Source organism: Myxine glutinosa, chromosome 6 (genome assembly GCF_964187855.1).
Source record: "Myxine glutinosa chromosome 6, kmMyxGlut1.1, whole genome shotgun sequence".
In the NCBI taxonomy this organism is placed as follows: domain Eukaryota; kingdom Metazoa; phylum Chordata; class Myxini; order Myxiniformes; family Myxinidae; genus Myxine; species Myxine glutinosa.
The window spans coordinates 180,575,732-180,596,472 of NC_136266.1; the positions used below are offsets into that span (position 1 = coordinate 180,575,732).

At 45.0% G+C, this 20,741-nt stretch overlaps 1 protein-coding gene across 1 annotated transcript in view; it reads right to left on the reverse strand.

Moving 5' to 3' along the window:
- LOC137429512 (thrombospondin type-1 domain-containing protein 7A-like) overlaps positions 1 to 20,741 on the reverse strand; it is a 665,061-nt gene that overhangs the window by 562,144 nt on the left and 82,176 nt on the right. Inside the window, exon 5 of the mRNA XM_068119458.2 lies at positions 8,778 to 8,907. Coding sequence (XP_067975559.2) covers positions 8,778 to 8,907 — 130 coding nt within the window. The remainder of the gene's footprint in view (positions 1 to 8,777; positions 8,908 to 20,741) is intronic.

Consider the following 20,741-nt stretch of genomic DNA (forward strand, 5'->3'; position numbering starts at 1 on the left):
TCTTGTCACAGTTTCCATCGCCACATCAGCAACAGTATCAAGCATTTCACGATAGATATTTGGGTTCCGACAGCGCAGAGCAGGTGCAGGTGGATCGAAGGTTACGAAGGTTGAATCCGATCCATGTTCACGGAATGTCGAGATTTCGTTGTCCGCATGCATTTTCACAAGTGTGACCGGGATGGCTAGGAGCTTGCAGACAGTAATTCGTTTACTGTCGTTATGGACATCAACAGCCAATTTGATTAATCAGGACACAATTTCAGCTTCATGGGATTTCAGAACCTTGATCCAAGGATGTTTATACGATTGTAACAACCAGAGTTACTGGGCCTCATCTAGACGGAACAGCCGCATTATGGGCATCGCTCACCAAATGTTCGACAACTGGGCCTCATCTAGACGGAACCGCCGCATTATGCGCATCACTCACCAAATGTTCGACAACTCGGCCTCATCTACACGGAACCGCCGCATTATGGGCATCGCTCAACAACTGTTCGACAACTGGGCCTCATCTACACGGCACCGCCGCATTATGGGCATCGCTCAACAACTGTTCGACAACTGGGCCTCATCTACACGGAACCGACGCATTATGGGCATCGCTCAACAAATGTTCGACAACTCGGCCTCATCTACACGAAACCGCCGCATTATGGGCATCGCTCAACAACTGTTCGACAACTGGGCCTCATCTACACGGAACCGCCACATTATGCGCATCGCTCACCAAATGTTCGACAACTCGGCCGCATCTAGACGGAACCGCCGCATTATGGGCATCGCTCACCAAATGTTCGACAACTCGGCCTCATCTAGACGGAACCGCCGCATTATGGGCATCGCTCACCAAATGTTCGACAACTGGGCCTCATCTACACGGAACCGCCGCATTATGCGCATCGCTCACCAAATGTTCGACAACTGGGCCTCATCTACACGGAACCGCTGCATTATGGGCATCGCTCAACAAATGTTCGACAACTGGGCCTCATCTACACGGAACCGCCGCATTATGGGCATCGCTCAGCAAATGTTCGACAACTGGGCCTCATCTACACGGAACCGCCGCATTTTGCGCATCGCTCACCAAATGTTCGACAACTGGGCCTCACCTACACGGAACCGCTGCATTATGGGCATCGCTCAACAAATGTTCAACAACTGGGCCTCATCTACACGGAACCGCCGCATTATGGGCATCGCTCAACAAATGTTCGACAATCCTCTTGAGTTCCTTCATGCCATAAGACCTTACACCCTCAGCCATCGCCCATCGGCACCTGCCCATTGTGAGAATACTTCTTGGCTTCCGTAATTTGACGGTAGCATACGTTGAATTTCAGAACTAATCTTCTTCCCATGCTTACCCTTCCTAATGTAGTGGAAAATGAACTGCTCAACCAATGGGCATCGAGCTTGTATCCTTTATAAGACCAAAGCTCAGAAACCTGGGCAACAGAATGTGACGATGCAGCGCAGGATATGTCCAGGTACAAATTGTAGCAAGGCTTGGGATTGAGAGGGAGACGCTGATGCAACAGGAGAGGAGATGAAGGAAGAATGTGCCAATGCAGAGTTCACTGAAACTGTTGAAGTCGCTGTCGCTGTGGAGGATTGTGGAGGTGCAGAAGGACTCACAACCTTGCACAGTCGTAGTGGGGTCGCTGTGGAGGATTGTGGAGGTGCAGAAGGACTCACAACCTTGCACAGTTGTAGTGGGGTCGCTGTGGAGGATTGTGGAGGTGCAGAAGGACTCACAACCTTGCACAGTCGTAGTGGATGCATCAGTTTGCCTTTTCTTTGCTGCAACACCAAAAATGTCTGTAATTCGCTTTGACATCTCCATAGTAAACTCACTGAACACGATCTCGATGCAGGATGGCGTGCGGTCACCCAGCCCACGCGAGCGGAACAACCACAGAGCCATCTCTGTTCAAACATTAAATTACAGCAGACAGGTATTGTATTCTCGGATCCGACGTGACGTCACTTCCTGGCATTGGCCCTGGATACGATCGAGTGACGCTCGGTGTGGGTGAAAACAAAACTCTCCGCTGTATTGATTGCGTCAGCGTTGCAGTTGGTTCACCTCGGTTTTTAGCTTCTGTTTCGTGTGTTTTGATCGCTTGTTGCTTATACATTGTATATTTTAATCAAGAGTGCAACATTCTGGGACCAACAAAGTTTGTTACCGCATATTATGGCGTATAATTATGCAGACGAATTGGATACTGTCGCTCGTGAGCGGTACGAGGAGAAACTCCGTGCCATGGGTCTGGAGATATGTACGTACAAGCTGGAAGCAGGTTCGTATTGTGCACATGCACAAGTTACAGGCTCGTATTGTGCACATGCACAAGTTACAGGCTCGTATTGTGCACATGAACAAGTTACAGGTTCGTATTGTTCACATGCACAAGTTACAGGCTCGTATTGTTCACATGTACAAGTTACAGGCTCGTATTGTGCACATGCACAAGTTACAGGCTCGTATTGTGCACATGCACAAGTTACAGGCTCGTATTGTGCACATGCACAAGTTACAGGCTCGTATTGTGCACATGAACAAGTTACAGGTTCGTATTGTTCACATGCACAAGTTACAGGCTCGTATTGTTCACATGCACAAGTTACAGGCTCGTATTGTGCACATGAACAAGTTACAGGCTCGTATTGTTCACATGTACAAGTTACAGGCTCGTATTGTGCACATGCACAAGTTACAGGCTCGTATTGTGCACATGAACAAGTTACAGGTTCGTATTGTTCACATGCACAAGTTACAGGCTCGTATTGTGCACATGCACAAGTTACAGGCTCGTATTGTGCACATGAACAAGTTACAGGCTCGTATTGTGCACATGAACAAGTTACAGGCTCGTATTGTGCACATGAACAAGTTACAGGCTCGTATTGTGCACATGAACAAGTTACAGGCTCGTATTGTGCACATGAACAAGTTACAGGCTCGTATTGTGCACATGAACAAGTTACAGGCTCGTATTGTGCACATGCACAAGTTACAGGCTCGTATTGTGCACATGCACAAGTTACAGGCTCGTATTGTGCACATGCACAAGTTACAGGCTCGTATTGTTCACATGTACAAGTTACAGGCTCGTATTGTGCACATGCACAAGTTACAGGCTCGTATTGTGCACATGAACAAGTTACAGGTTCGTATTGTTCACATGCACAAGTTACAGGCTCGTATTGTGCACATGCACAAGTTACAGGCTCGTATTGTGCACATGAACAAGTTACAGGCTCGTATTGTGCACATGAACAAGTTACAGGCTCGTATTGTGCACATGAACAAGTTACAGGCTCGTATTGTGCACATGAACAAGTTACAGGCTCGTATTGTGCACATGAACAAGTTACAGGCTCGTATTGTGCACATGCACAAGTTACAGGCTCGTATTGTGCACATGCACAAGTTACAGGCTCGTATTGTGCACATGCACAAGTTACAGGCTCGTATTGTGCACATGCACAAGTTACAGGCTCGTATTGTGCACATGCACAAGTTACAGGCTCGTATTGTGCACATGAACAAGTTACAGGTTCGTATTGTGCACATGCACAAGTTACAGGCTCGTATTGTGCACATACACAAGTTACAGGCTCGTATTGTGCACATGCACAAGTTACAGGCTCGTATTGTGCACATGCACAAGTTACAGGCTCGTATTGTGCACATGCACAAGTTACAGGCTCGTATTGTGCACATGCACAAGTTACAGGCTCGTATTGTGCACATGCACAAGTTACAGGCTCGTATTGTGCACAATGCACATGAACAAGTTACAGGCTCGTATTGTGCACATGAACAAGTTACAGGCTCGTATTGTGCACATGAACAAGTTACAGGCTCGTATTGTTCAAGTGAACAATATACCTTACAGTGTAATATACCTTAATATACCTTACACAATATACCTTACACTCACACACACAAGAGTGTGTGAGTGTTTGTGACTGTGTGTGTGTGAGTTTGTATTAGTGTCTGTGTGTCGGTGTGTGTGTGAGTTTGTATTAGTGTCCGTGTGTGTGAGTTTGTATTAGTGTCCGTGTGTGTGAGTTTGTATTAGTGTCTGTGTGTGTGTGAGTTTGTATTAGTGTCTGTTTGTCCCTGTGTGTGTGAGTTTGTATTAGTGTCCGTGTGTGTGTTTGTATTAGTGTCCGTGTGTCCGTGTGTGTGCGAGTTTGTATTAGTGTCCGTGTGTGTGTGAGTTTGTATTAGTGTCCATGTGTGTGTGTGAGTTTGTATTAGTGTCCGCGTGTCCGTGTGTGTGTTTGTATTTGTGTCCGTGTGTGTGTGAGTTTGTATTAGTGTCCGTGTGTATGTGAGTTTGTATTAGTGTCTGTGTGTGTATGAGTTTGTATTAGTGTCCGTGTGTGTGTGAGTTTGTATTAGTGTCCGTGTGTGTGAGTTTGTATTAGTGTCCGTGTGTGTGAGTTTGTATTAGTGTCCGTGTGTCCGTGTGTGTGTGAGTTTGTATTAATGTCTGTGTGTGTGACTTTGTATGTGTGTCTGTGCGTGTGTGAGTTTGTATTAGTGTCCCTGTGTCCGTGTGTGTGTGAGTTTGTATTAGTGTCTGTGTGTGTGTGTGAGTTTGTATCAGTGTTTGTGTGTCCGTGGGTTGTGTGTTTGTATTAGTGTCTGTGTGTGTGAGAGTTTGTATTAGTGTCTGTGTGTCCGTGTGTGTGTGAGTTTGTATTAGTGTCTGTGTGTCCGTGTGTGTGGTGTGTGAGTTTGTATTAGTGTCCGTGTGTGTGTGTTTGTATTTTTGTCCATGTGTGTGTGAGTTTGTATTCATGTCCGTGTTTGTGTGAGTTTGTATTAGTGTCTGTGTGTCCGTGTGTGTGTGAGTTTGTATTAGTGTCCGTGTGTCCGTGTGTCCGTGAGTTTGTATTAGTGTCTGTGTGTGTGTGTGTGTGTTTGTATTAGTGTCCGTATGTCCGTGTGTGTGTGAGTTTGTATTAGTGTCTGTGTGTGTGAGTTTGTATTAGTGTCCGTGTGTGTGTGTGAGTTTGTGAGTTTGTATTAGTGTCCGTGTGTGTGTGTGTTTGTGTGTCCGTGTGTGTGTGTTTGTATTAGTGTCCGTGTGTGTGTGAGGTTGTATTAGTGTCCGTGTGTGTGTGAGTTTGTATTCGTGTCTGTGTGTGTGTGTGTATATGTGTGTGTGTGTATGTGTGTGTGTGTCTCTGTGTGTGTGTATGTGTGTGTGCATGTGTATCTGTGTGTGTATATGTGTGTATGTCTGTGTGTGTATGTGTGTGTGTATTTGTGTGTGTGTGTGTGTGTGTATGTGTGTGTGTATTTGTGTGTGTCTGTGTGTGTATGTGTGTGTGTCTGTGTGTGTGTGTATGTGTGTGTGTATGTATGTGTGTGTATGTGAGTTTGCATCAGTGTGTATGCGAGTTTGCATTAGTGTGTGTGTGTGTGTGTGTGTGTGTGTGTGTGTGTGTGTGTGTGTGTGTGTGTGTGTGTGTATGTGTGTGTGTGTGTGTGTGTTTGTCATGGTGCTAGAATGCTTGTGTTTCTCATTTTACATGGACATTTGTAGTCCTTGTCATGTTAGGATGGTTGTGCTTCATTGTGTTTGAATGTGTGTGTTTCCCATAATGCTTGAATGTGCGTGGTTCACATTATGATTGAATGTGTTTGTGTTTGGCATCATGCTTTGTGTTTGTCATAATGCTTAAATGTGCGTGTTTGGCATCATGCCTGAATGTGTGTGTTTGTCATCATGCCTGAATGTGTGTGTTTGGCATCATGCTGAATGTGTGTGTGTTGGCACCATGCTTGAATGTGTGTGTTTGGCATCATGCTTGAATGTGTGTGTTTGAATGTGTGTGTTTGGCATCATGCTTGAATGTGTGGCTTTGGCATCATGCTTGAATGTGTGTGTTTGGCATCGTGCTTGAATGTGTGTGTTTGGCATAATGTGTGTGTTTGTATGTGTGTGTTTGGCATAATGTGTGTGTTTGGCATCATGCTTGAATGTGTGGCTTTGGCATCATGCTTGAATGTGTGTGTTTGGCATCATGCTTGAATGTGTGTGTTCGGCATCGTGCTTGATTGTGTGTGTTTGGCATAATGTGTGTGTTTGTATGTGTGTGTTTGGCATAATGTGTGTGTTTGGCTTAATGCTTTGTGTTTGGCATAATGCTTTCTGTTTGGCATAATGCTTTGTGTTTGGCAAAATGCTTTGTGTTTGGCATAATGCTTTGTGTTTGGCATAATGCTTTGTGTTTGGCATAATGCTTTGTGTTTGGCATAATGCTTCGTGTTTGGCATAATGCTTTGTGTTTGGCAAAATGATTTGTGTTTGGCATAATGCTTTGTGTTTGGCATAATGCTTTGTGTTTGGCATAATGCCTTGTGTTTGGCATAATGCTTTGTGTTTGGCATAATGCTTTGTGTTTGGCATAATGCTTTGTGTTTGGCACAATGCCTTGTGTTTGGCATAATGTCTGTTTGGCACAATGCTTTGTGTTGGGCATAATGTGTGTGTTTGGCACAATGCTTTGTGTTTGGCATAATGTGTGTTTGGCACAATGCTTTGTGTTTGGCATAATGTGTGCGTTTGGCACAATGCTTTGTGTTTGGCATAATGTGTGTGTTTGGCATCATGCTGAATGTGTGTGTTTGGCATCATGCTGAATGTGTGTGTTTGGCATAATGTGTGTGTTTGGCACAATGCTTTGTGTTTGGCATAATGTGTGTGTTTGGCATCATGCTGAATGTGTGTGTTTGGCATCATGCTGAATGTGTGTGTTTGGTATAATGCTGAATGTGTGTGTTTGGCATGATGCTGAATGTGTGTGTTTGGTATAATGCTGAATGTGTGTGTTTGGCATCATGCTGAATGTGTGTGTTTGGTATCATGCTGAATGTGTGTGTTTGGCATGATGCTGAATGTGTGTGTTTGGTATAATGCTGAATGTGTGTGTTTGGTATAATGCTGAATGTGTGTGTTTGGCATGATGCTGAATGTGTGTGTTTGGCATGATGCTGAATGTGTGTGTTTGGCATGATGCTGAATGTGTGTGTTTGGCATAATGCTGAATGTGTGTGTTTGGCATGATGCTGAATGTGTGTGTTTGGCATGATGCTGAATGTGTGTGTTTGGCATGATGCTGAATGTGTGTGTTTGGCATAATGCTGAATGTGTGTGTTTGGCATAATGCTTGAATGTGCGTGTTTGGCATAATGCTGAATGTGTGTGTTTGGCATCATGATGAATGTGTGTGTTTGGTATGATGCTGAATGTGTGTGTTTGGTATAATGCTGAATGTGTGTGTTTGGCATAATGCTTGAATGTGCGTGTTTGGCATAATGCTGAATGTGTGTGTTTGGCATGATGCTGAATGTGTGTGTTTGGTATCATGCTTGCATGTGTGTGTATTTGAATGTGTGTGTTTGGTATCATGCTTGCATGTGTGTGTATTTGAATGTGTGTGTTTGGTATCATGCTTGCATGTGTGTGTATTTCAATGTGTTTGTTTGGCATTATGCCTGAATGTGTGTGTTTGGTATCATGCTTGCATGTGTGTGTATTTCAATGTGTGTGTTTGGTATCATGCTTGCATGTGTGTGTATTTCAATGTGTTTGTTTGGCATTATGCCTGAATGTGTGTGTGTTTGAATGTGTGTGCTTGAGATGATGCTTGAATGTGTGTTCTTACTGTGTGGATCGCTTAAGCTTGTGATTTTTGATTGAATGCTTGTCCCCATTACGGTGCTCGGATGATTGGGCCTGTGATGGTGCTATGGTGATTAGGCCTGTGATTATCTTTGACTCACTTTCCTTGTATTTGAAAATGAAAAACGAATGTAATTGAAAAACTAGAATGATTCACTTTCTTGAGATACATGTCCATAATGAATAATGCTTCTTGTAAATAAAGAAAACTGCAGCATACCCTGGAAATGCCAACATAACGGAATTTCAAAAAAAAAAAAGGAACCTCTTCAAGAGTTTTATAAACATATTGCAAAACACAAAAGATTTTCTGGGAAATGAGATGGGTTTTTTCCTTGTCGAGTTTCAGCACGAAGCGGTCATTTTCAGGTGTGAGTTATCATCGCCTCAAAGGCAACGAAGGTTGTGAAACCAAAGGGTGGTTTTGTTTCTCTTTGAAAAACTATCTCATCAACTTTCTTCCAATGAACCATAAAAACTCACCATTAGCCACAGCTGCAAAGCTTTTAAGAGGAGTAATTCAGGTAAATTATTCATGCCATATGGGCGATCTTGTTCTAAGCATGTAACACGTTCAATTCTGACACATACCTTTATTTGGGAGGTGTATAGGCAACACACCGCTCCCTCAAATATAAATATAAATTACCTGGGTTACGTGCATGAAGCAAAAACATGCTGACTGCTTACAATTCAAAACACCTCACTGCCCTGGAAAACGTGGGGACAAGAATTCAGGGAATGTACTGTAAATGGTGGGGACTTGTAATACCCACTCCCACCTGGAGGTGGCGCTACACGATACACATTTACATAGAGAATTGGCGGCTCACCTCCCCCCACCTCCCTCATCCCTCAAGACCGCTGGCAAAGAAAAAATAGCCCTATACACTAATTGGGGCCGTTCTGATTATGTGTAGCAAGTCTGGATGGAATTGGGCAAGAACTGGAGGAGGAGTATCACGACAAACAAACACAAACACACACAGCCAAACAAACACTTTGGTTCGAAAATTATAGTAAGGTGCTTTTTGTTCATCTTTGCTTGCATTGTACCTGTAGTGAGGGCAGGATTGAGTTCTGCATTCGCGCTCTTCCCGCAGATGCTGGGGACATGGCCGCCCCCCATGAGATGCTGGCCGAATGATGACAAGAAAACAAGACTGCCTCTGGGCCACTGCGCCGGCTGCACCACACAAGTACCACACATCTATTGCTTCACAAATTTCTCACAATAAATGAAAATCATCCCACAAATATTTATTTAGCTCAAACACTGACCAATTTGAACCAGGTCCTCATATCCACACCCATTTTGTATTTAAAGAATATAAACACAAAGTCAATGTTACATCTAATCATCCCCATAACTCAGAGGCAATCTGTTGTATAATTGTCCAGAACATTCCAAGCAAATCTTAAATAAAAAAAATCCATAAAACCCACATATCAAATCATCACTAACAATCAAGGGCAATCACTTGCACATCAAATCGCCAATCAATTGTATATTTCATCTTCCACAATCAAACACCACATCTAATCTTTCGGAACACTCCGAGAAAATCTCACGTAAAATCATCCCTAACACCTATATCTACACGTTTCATGAACCTTTACACTCACAGCCAATCCCACATGTACACACATTTAATGAACCCGTACACTTACAGCCAATCCCACATGTACACACATTTCATAAACCTTCACACTCACAGCCAATCCCACATGTACACATATTCCATGAACCTTTACACTCACAGCCAATCCCACATGTACACATATTCCATGAACCTTAACACTCACAGCCAATCCCACATGTACACACATTTAATGTAACCTGTACACTTACAACCAATCCCACATGTACACACATTCCATGAACCTTCACACTCACAGCCAATCCCACAAGTACACACATTTTATGAACCTATACACACAGCCAATCACACAAGTACACCCGTTTAATGAACCTTAACACGCACAGCCAATCCCACATGTACACACATTCCATGAGCCTTTACACTCAGAGCCAATCCTACAAGTACACACATTTCATGAACCTTTCCACTAACAGCCAATCCCACATGGACACACATTTCATGAACCTTAAGACTCACAGCCAATCGCACACGTTACATGAACCTTAACACTCACAGCCAATCCCACACGTACACACATTCCATGAACCTTTACACTCACAGCCAATCACATCCCACATGAACACACATTTCATGAACCTTTACGCTCACAGCCAATCCCACATGTACACACATTCCATGAACCTCAACACTCGCAGCTAATCCCACATGTACACACATTTCATGAACCTTAAGACTCACAGCCAATCCCACACGTACACACGTTACATGAACCTTAACACTCACAGCCAATCCCACACGTACACACATTTCATGAACCTCAACACTCGCAGCTAATCCCACATGCACACACATTTCATGAACCTTAAGACTCACAGCCAATCCCACACGTACACACGTTACATGAACCTTAACACTCACAGCCAATCCCACACGTACACACATTTCATGAACCTCAACACTCGCAGCTAATCCCACATGCACACACATTTCATGAACCTTAAGACTCACAGCCAATCCCACACGTACACACGTTACATGAACCTTAACACTCACAGCCAATCCCACACGTACACACATTTCATGAACCTTAACACCTACAGCCAATCCCACAAGTACACACATTCCATGAACCTTTACACTCACAGCCAATCACATCCCACATGAACACACATTTCATGAACCTTTACGCTCACAGCCAATCCCACATGTACACACATTCCATGAACCTCAACACTCGCAGCTAATCCCACATGTACACACATTTCATGAACCTTAACACTCACAGCCAATCCCACAAGTACACACATTCCATGAACCTTTACACTCACAGCCAATCCCACATGTACACACATTTCATGAACCTGTACACTTAAAGCCAATCCCACCTGTACACACATTTCATGAACCTTAACACTCACAGCCAATCCCACATGTGCACATTTCATGAACCTTAACACTCACAGCCAATCCAACATGCACACACATTTCATGAACGTTAACACTCGCTGCCAATCCCACATGTACACACATTCCATGAACATTTACACTCACAGCCAATCCCACAAGTACACCCGTTTCATGAACCTTAACACGCAGAGCCAATCCCACATGTACACACATTCCATGAACCTTGTATACGCATTCCAGGCCATGTCCTCTCTCTCATCAGAGAGAGAGGACCCGGCTTTGAGAGATACAGCCGTGAATCGCGTGGAGGCGGTGAGCGGACTTTTTTGATATTGGTCGCGAATGAGTTGAGGCTTCCCGTGAAAGGAAGATCTCGCGAGATCTTGGAGACGACGGCAGGGATTTTCGAAACTGCACACGTTCTCCACGTTTTCAAAGTTGTCATTGTTCACAATTGTATTTTGTCGAAACTGTATTTATCTTTCCGTGTGTGAACCTACAGTGTGTCCCTTGGAAGTTTCTCGGTGTTAAGCTTTCATAAATTAATCGTTTCTGTTTGCGGTGCGTGTTGCGGCCTTGCCTCAGGCTTCCCCTGTCCCCCGTCGAAGTTTGTTTCCTCCTTCGCTGTTTTTGCTAGGTTTTTAGATTTCCCTTTCTCCCCCAAACTTCCCCGTACATCTACTCTTTGTCTAACGTTTTAACCCCCCCCCCCCCCCAAAACAAACAAACGAAAAAACAACAACATTTATTTCCCATTCTCCACGTGTGAAGTTGTCCCATCGTGTGATTCTGCCCACGTGCGCTGTCTCGCCCCGCCCCCATTATCTCCTTGCCTTCCACCTTTTCCCCTGTTCACGTGACTCGTGGTTGTCCCTCCCGGCTCCCTCTCCCCGTTGGTATTTTTGTGAATATAAGATTGTTCTTCATGGTTCTGTTTAAATATGTTTAAACTTTCCCCTGCAGTGTTTTATTCAGTGGTATATTACAACACGCTGTTTTTCTTCCTATATAAAAGGCTTTTTTCAATTTCCTCTCCAACTCATTCCATTTCAAAAAAATATTCAATCTCTTATAATTCTAAATCACTACATGCTCTAAATTCACATTCATTCCACCCCTCTCAATCGTTCTTAAACGGATTGCTAACTTGAAAATCACAATAAACCCAAATTGTTATAAATGTTCGTCTTTCATTAATCATCTACTTTCTAAACTCCCCCCTTGCCCCTCCCCTCCTAATCTCCACCCTTGCCCCTCCCCTCCAAATCTCCCCCCTTGCCCCTCCCCTCCTAAACTCCCCCATTGCCCCTCCCCTTCGAAACTCCCCCCTTGCTCCTCCCCTCAAAATCTCCCCCCCTTGCCCCTCCCCTCCTAAACTCCCCCCTTGCCCCTCCCATTCCTAAACCTCCCCTTGCTCCTCCCCTCATAAACTCCCCTCTTGCCCCTCCCATTCAAAACTCCCCCCCAACCCCTCCCATTCTAATCTCCCCCCCAACCATCCCTCCCAAATTCTCCCCGCTCCCACGTCCTCCTCAAAGCTGCCTCCTCCCCACTTCGTCTCCCTTCCCTCTCATACCTCCACCTCCCCCAACATTCTACTTTCCTCTGCCCCCCCTCAAACAACCCCTCACTGTGCCTCATCCCATCACCATCAAACCTTTCGTCCTCCTCATCCTTCCCTCTCTTGTAACTCTTCTGTAATCTCTGACACACTATCAACTGCTCTCCCTACATCCCCCTCTCATCCTTCATCTGACCCTACCCCTCCACTCCCCTGTCCTGCACCCGATGCTCTCCCTCTTTCTTCATTAACGGTATGGACCTCAAACATCCGGGGCCTTCGCTCAAACCTGATTAATCTCTCCATTCAGGCTGCTTCTGACAATCCAGACTTGATCAGCTTAACAGAAACTTTCCTCCTTCAAGATGTCTCTGATTCCTTAATATCTCTTCCTGGTTACTCCCTCCTCAGGTATGATAGACCTGAGCCTCGTCCTGGTGGTGGGGTTGCTATCTTTATCAAAAACTCTCTTCCTAACTCTCCTTGCACTGCCCTCTCTCCACCCCACCCCCAGGAGTACCTCTGGCTACGGCTTCCTCTCCGCTCCCACCTTTTGTTCATATGTGTTCTGTACCGTCCTCCAAACAGTGATGACTCCATTTACATTTCGCTGTCTGACAACATGGACCAACTTCTATCAACTCATCCAAACTCTCTCTTTATCATATGTGGCGACTTCAACTGTCATCATGCCAGCTGGCTGGGTGTGGGTTCCTCCATCACCAGCCATGGCACCTCAGCAAAGGACTTCTGTGACTCACTGGGATTGACACAATCTGTCAATTTCCCGACCCGGATCTCAGTCAATGGAGTATATTCTCTTCTAGACTTGGCTATGACAAACTTCCCTGCAAATGTCTGCTGCTCTTCTTCTGCTCCAATCGGTTCTTCTGATCATGTGCTTGTAAAAGTGGACATCTCTCTGGCCATTCTCAGAGAGCCTCCTCAGCGCCGACAAGTCTGGCATTTCACTCAGGCTGACTGGCATGGTCTGCAAGCAGCCATTAATCATCTGGACTGGTCTCCCATCTCCACTGCCTCTGACATCAATTCTTCCTGGGAATTCTTCCATAGCAAACTGCTCTCTCTCATGCACAGATAAATCCTATATCGTCTTCAGTTGTCTTACCCTTCCTCCCGTCCATGGTACACTGAATCTTGTGGTGAGGCAGTTGCCCTGAAACAACTTGCCTTTGCCTCTTGGAAGGCAAATCCAACTGAAGGCAATCTCAGTTCCTTCCACCAAGCTCGGAACAAGTGTGTGCTTACCCTCAGGAGTGCCAGGAAGCACTATCACTCCACACTCAAGAATGAACTCTCAAACCTGTCTCCTTCCTCCAAATCCTGATGGCGTCTGGTCAAATCCGTTTCTGGTGTTTGTTCCCCCTCCAGCCCCTCCCTTACCTCAAATGGCGACACAGTTGACACCGCACATGACAAAGCCGAATGCCTCAACTCTGTGTTTGCCTCAAAATATTGTGTCCCAAACCCATCTCTCTCAGTTCCCACCTTTCCCAGTCGAACCCAACTGCTCCTGGACTCTGTGTCCTTCTCTCCTGACAAGGTGGAGAAGTTTCTGTCTAACCTCGACTCTGTTTCTGCAACTGGACCAGACGGCATCAGCCGACGGGTCCTAAAATCCTGCTCTGCCGCTCTATCTCACCCTCTCTCTGTTCTTTTCACCCTCTCTTTTGCTCAAGATCTTCTGCCAGCATCTTGGAAATCAGCAAACATTACCGCTTTACACAAAAAGATGCAAAAACAGATCCTTGCAACTACAGACCAATCAGCCTGCTCCCAATTATCAGCAAATTCATGGAATCCATCATTGCTTCGGATATCAAATCCTTCCTCTTCTCCAATGGCTTGATCTCTGATCATCAATTTGGATTCAGACCAGGCCATTCTACTCTGGACATGCTGCTTCTGCTGTCTCAACAATAGATGGAGGTCCTCAATGCCAAACAGGAAATCAGAGCTGTCTCCCTTGACATAGCACATGCCTTCGATACGGTCTGGGACCCAGCTCTGCTCACCAAACTCTCCTCTTATGGTATCCATGGAAATCTCCACTCATGGCTTGCGAACTTCATCTCTGGTCATAGGCAACGTGTGGCCCTGAATGGATTTCTCTCATCTCCCCTTCCTGTTCTGGCTGGAGTTCCCCAAGGTAGTGTTCTGGGCCCTGTGCTATTTCTGGTCTTCATCAATGATCTCTCCGACAATCTGGAAAATCATCTCTATCTCCTTGCTGATGACTCCACTCTCTGTCGCTCCATTCATAATCCCTCAAATCGGCAGTCTGCAGCCTCCTCACTCTCTGCAGACCTGGACAAAATCACAGACTGGGCAAACAAGTGGAATATGTCTTTCAATCCTGACAAATCTCACACTCTTACGATGTCTCTCCAAAAAGACCGACTGGACAACCCTCCCATCCACTTTCTGAATAATCCTCTCCAACAAGTTCTGTCACTCAAGCTTTTGGGTCTCACTATCTGCCATGATCTTTCCTGGGAAAACCACATTTCAAATCTGGCCTCCAAAGCCAGTCGCCGACTGGGCATCCTCCGTCGTGCGAAGTCCTTCTTTGGCACACCTGAGCTCCTCACCACATACAAGGCTTTCATCCGCAGCTCAATGGAATACTGTTCCCCCCTCTTGGCTGGTGCTCCTGCCTCACACCTAGCTCGGCTTCACGCTGTTGAAACGAAAGCTTTCAGAATCATTGGAATCTCCTGCGATGAAGCTAACTCCGAGGGCCTTTCACTCACTCACCGCAGGCAGGTTGGTGGTCTTTCTGTCTTCTGCGGACTCCTCTCCGGCCTTGCTCCCCCAGCTCTCTCTGGGCTCTGTCCCCCTAATCTTCCTACAGGTCGCACAAGATCTGCCAGCAACCCTCTTATGGTTAAACTCCCAAAATCTATGCTCTCTGCTCACCTTCACTCTTTCATTCCCCATTTCTCCCACCTCTGGAACAAACTCCCCCACTCCCTTCAATCCCACTTCTCCCTCCAGGTATTTAAAACAGCTGTTCACCACCATCTCTTATCTTCCCCCATCCAAAACCTTGATCTTTTCTACCCCCGCTAATTCACCCCAGATACACTTTCTTTGAAATTCCAACTTCTTTCCTGGAAGTCCTTGCAGTGTTGATGTGTTTTATACCTCTCCCACCTCCCCCAAGCCCTCCCCCTCCCACATTTCTCTCGATGTCCTTGCTTTCAAATGTTGTGTTTGTGTCCTTCCCCCTCTCCTCCCCATCTTGTGTTCCGCTCCCCTTATTTTGTGTTTTATGCGGCGGTTGGCTTTTTGTGTGATTAATGTTAGCTCTTTCACGAGCCTCGAACTTGTATACAAAAAAATACAAAAAAAAAACCTTAACACTCACAGCCAATCCCACATGTACACATATTCCATGAACCTTAACACTCGCAGCCAATCCCACAAGTACACACGTTTCATGAGCCTGAACACTCAGCCAATCCTACCCGCAAGCATCTCAGCCTGTTTGTCTGATTGGAATATTAAAAAGGTGAATTAAGGATGATATAATGATGCAATGAATCACAATGTTTGAAGGTGAAAGAAAAACTGAGGAATGTCGAACAACATCAACAACACTTCATACAATAAATTACCCAATATGCTCCACGATACCAGCTCCGTCTCTGGTTGATCCAGATTTTCCTAGGCCCCAATGGCCTGTAAGTTATATTACTCGGTGCCTTTGGATGACTGTTCACAAGAGCAGGCAGTGGTGCGCCTTATCTGAAATGGGACGATAAAATATATCTAATCGATTGCGTGGAAAAATCTATTAGATGTAAACGCCAGAGATGAGAAATGTACTTAAAGCACATCTTGAAGAAACTGTGATTGGGAGTGCAATGTTAATTCCAGGAAGGCTTTCTCGGCTGCTGACAACTGCAGTTGGCAATCTACAAAGCTATCAGCTTTACGCAGGCAATTACATTGAGGGTAAGGTAAAAATATAAATACTCAGTGCACCTGAAACCGCAATGACCTTGAGGTTTCACCTGCCATGGCCACTATCCTCTGCAGTGCAGTGTGCAGTTGTTTTTGCCTTCCTTTCCCCATTCATTCCATCACTGGGATGTTTCTCTCCTCTTCAGAAATAATAGTTTTCTCATTCCGTTGACTCCTTGACACAGCGGCCCTCTCTTTACAACCACTACATCCACTTTCCCTGGCACATCAGAGGGCATGGCCCTGTACACAGGCCCACGAAGACAGGACCTATTTCCTTACGGTTTGGTTTCAGCCATCAATCTGACGATCACAGCCACACAATTCCTCACAAACAATTTCACCACCAAAATCCTTTCTAAAAATAAATCCAAGCAGATCTCAGTTGGACCGATTTTACAGAAATGTTTGATGATGATCAGAAAACCAGAATTGAGCAGAAAGGGAAATCCACCCTGGTATACTCAACCCAACTACTTGTAACGTCAAAAGAGTGTACACATTAATGAATGGAATAATCAATCTACTACAAATGTGTGTGTGTGTGTGTGTCATGTTTTATTTTTGGTGGAGTTCTACTGGATCTTTCTGATGTGGAATGTGATACAACAAAATTGTCGTTATGATTTCCTGAGTTGATTTGGGTAATTAATAATTAAAAATAATAAATAATACAATTAATCGGAAGAATTCCTATGTTTCTAAACGCGTGCCATGTTGAGGTGTACAGAGAAGCTTGATAGGTAATTCCACTGCATGGAATTCCAATCAACCATATAAAACACAATGTCAGTTTGTGTGTTTGTACGGATGTCTGTCCCCTTCACAAGGGTAGGTTTTAAAGGTCAATCTTTTAACACGAATGAGTGTTCACTAAGGTCTATTCTTGAGGATAAAACTAACTTGAAAAACATTTTCCATAAAAGAGTAATTATGTCTCTTCCATTGAAATTGTAGACGGTGGCTTGCAAACCGAGCCTCAAGGGCGGTGCACAGAAACATTTTTTTTTTAATCACAATAAAAACAAGGCACAGGGAGGTTAAATTCGCTGCACGTGATGTGCAACATGCAGAGAATAAAATGAATGTTCATTTACATCCGTATGATGTCTAATAAATAAAGAAGATATAAGCACACCTGACACTAGGCCGAGGCTTCAGACTTTGGCATGCTCACAAGGCTGTACCGTTGAATAAACTGTTCCAACCCGTCATTTTTGACGGTCTTTTGACTAGTTACAAAATAAATAACCAAAATAATGACAACATTGTTACAAAGCAAATATTAATTAATACTAATGAAATTAACAACAACATTAGTGGTAGTATCCAGCCTGGTGTTGGCTTAGCGGTTAGGGTGCCGGTTTGGGATCTTAAGATCCTGGGTTCAAATCCTGAATTAACGCCAGGGGGGTTGACTCAGCCTGTCATCCTTCCGAGGCCGGCAAATTGAGGACCAGCTTGCTGGGATTCATGATTCCGGTGTGTACCCCGATTTAGAATAGGTACACCGTATCCCTGTGTGTCGTAAGAGGCGACTAAAGGGTTGACATCAGGAAGGGCATCCGGCCATAAAAACACTGCCTCAAACAGGGAACCATGATTGTCATGGGGCCCGCAAGGCTAACCCCCGCTCTAGCGGGGAAAATGGCCTTAAAACGATCATTCATTCATTAATTCATTCATTAATGGTAGTATCATTTGGTAATAATAATGAACGTATAATCCACAGCCCGCTGGCCTAAACTCATCTGTGCTTGGATGAAAGGTAAGCTAATATTCCAGCACTACAGCAGGCTGGTATGCTACAAGGCTGTGAAGACCAATGAAAATTTGGTCTGATGGACCAACGGGCCCACGAGTACTATAAAGGAGCAGTATGTGTGTCCGTGTTACGACCGTGAGTGCGCGTTCCACCCATTGGTTGGATAGTTCATTAGACTCCACCCAGAATTTATATACTACTGCCACCATATTTCTTTACTCCGTAGAGGTCTGAGGTTTTGTCGGCCTCTTTTGTAAGGCTCGCGCTTTCTGACTCTCTCAAGGCTTTATCATAATTCAAATTCAATACCTATTTTCATTTTTCATCGTGGCTAAGCTTGCTTTGCAAACAACGGGAAGAAAATCGTATGGATATTTATGTTTTAAAAGGCAAAATGGAGGGGCTACAGAGTGGGGGAGGGGTGTGGAGGTAGGGGTAACAGAGCAAGGGGGATGGAGCGGGGACAAAGTGAGGGAGAGGGGAATAAGTGAAGGTGAGGAAGGGGGACAGTGTGAAGAGAAGAATGTGAGACAGTGGGAGGGGGGGTACAGGGTAGAGATAGAGAAGGGGAGAGTGGGGGCAGGAGAGAGGGTGGCGTTGGGGGAGAGTGAGGAGGAGGGGGGAGTGTTGAGGTTATGAAGTCACATTTTACATTACGTGGAATTTCCATGGGTCCCTGCTTCCCATCCCAGCCCATTTGTCACAGGATATAACCTACTCTTTCCTCGTCCGTCTTCATTGCAATTATAAATCACAGATCTTCACTTCAAACAGCAGAGAAATACTTTGTAAAATACACATGTAGTACACATTCATACTGTCTTCGTCGTGCCAGACTACACATACCTCACTCTGTGTGTACTACAGTGATGTGTTCAGAACTGCTTTCTGCTTTGATACATCGACCATGCAACCCACTGCGGTATTGCCGGGCGCCGGAGGCGCCTCGGCAATGCCGCGCTGTCGAATATTTAATTATTTGGCATGGGGGCGGTGTACTTTGAATGTATGTGTACTTGTTGTACACCGCACCTTTCCTATGCCATCTCCAGGCATTGCGAAACGTCATTGCCGGGCACCGAAGGGGGCTCGGCAGTGACGCACGCTGAAAGGGAGTACTCAGGAACAGAAGGAAGATTCAAAGTCTATTTGGCTTCAGTACAGGGATAAGTAAAGACTTAATATTGATACTGATTGCCTCTAAAACCTCCAAAAAGGTCAAAAGCGTTTGTAGCATGCTGCAGGTGTGCATTTACAAAGTGTGCACATTTACAGCAAAGTGATGTACATGTAGTTTGTAAAATAGGGAGGATCCACAGGCAGACTTAGTGATGCCAAATTTTAAAAAGAGACTACTTCCTGTGTGTACTACAGTACTGTATGCAGATGTCTAACACTGTGCTGCACAGTCGTGGGCAAAAATATTGGCACCCTTGCACTTTTTTCAAATAATGCACCATTTCTTCCAGAAAATTGTTGAAATTTAAAAATATTTTGGTTTCCACGTGTGTATTTATTTGGTTTGCAGTGGAACAAAACAAAAAAGCTGAAGCAATTACTAAATCTTAGCTTATTCCACACAGAAATCCTAAAATGGCCCGGATTTGCACCTTTTGCACTTATGTTATTTGCACCTTTTAGAAGTTGTTAGAAATAATTAGATTTCAAGCAGGTGATTTTCCTTCACTTTGGAATTGAACTCACCTGTGGTGAGTTGCAAGTGCATGCAATATAAAAATCACTCATTAAACCAGTTTGAAAAGAGAAAAGGAGTCATTCTGCTGTTTTGTGTCACTGTGTGTACCGCAATGAGCATGGAGAAAAGAAAGAAAACCAGAGAATTGTCCGAGGAGGTCCGACACAAGATTGTACGAAGCATGGACAATCTCCAAGGCTACCGTCCATCTCCTGGGACCTTGATGTTCCTGTGTCCACCGTACGCAATGTTATCAGGCAGTTCAATATTAACAGTGAAATGAAGAATTGTGGAGACCAAATACTTTTGTCAATTTCAACGTATTTTTAGAGAAAATCGTGAGTTATTTGAAAAAAGTGCAAGGGTGCCAATATTTTTGGCCACAACTGTACGTCTCAAAAAGCCATAATTGATACTTTTTATGCCTCCGCCTACAAACTCGCCGGAGGCATGTTTTTGGGTTGTCAGTCGGGCTGTCCGTCCGTCCATGCATCCGTCCATCCATGCATCGGTCCATGTGTCTGTGCATGCGAGCATCCGTCCATCCATCCGTCCCAATCATCCGTCTATCCGTCCGTCTGTGCATCCGTCCGTGCATCCGTCCGTCCATCCTTCCATGCATCAGTGCGTCCATGCTTCCGTCCGTCCATGCATCAGTCCATTTGTCTGTGCGTGCGAGCATCCGTCCATCCATCCGTCACAATCATCCGTCTATCCGTCCGTCTGTGCATCCGTCCGTCCATCCTACCATGCATCAGTGCGTCCATGCTTCCATCCGTCCATGCATCAGTCCATGTGTCTGTGCGTGCGAGCATCCGTCCGTCCATCCGTCACAATCATCCGTCTATCCGTCCGTCTGTGCATCCGTCCATGCATCCGTCAGTCCACCCTTCCATGCATCCGTGCGTCCATGCTTCCGTCCGTCCATCCATGATTGGTGTTTGTTACCGCAATAACTTGAGAACAGGTGAAGGAATCTAATTCAAACTTGGTGCAG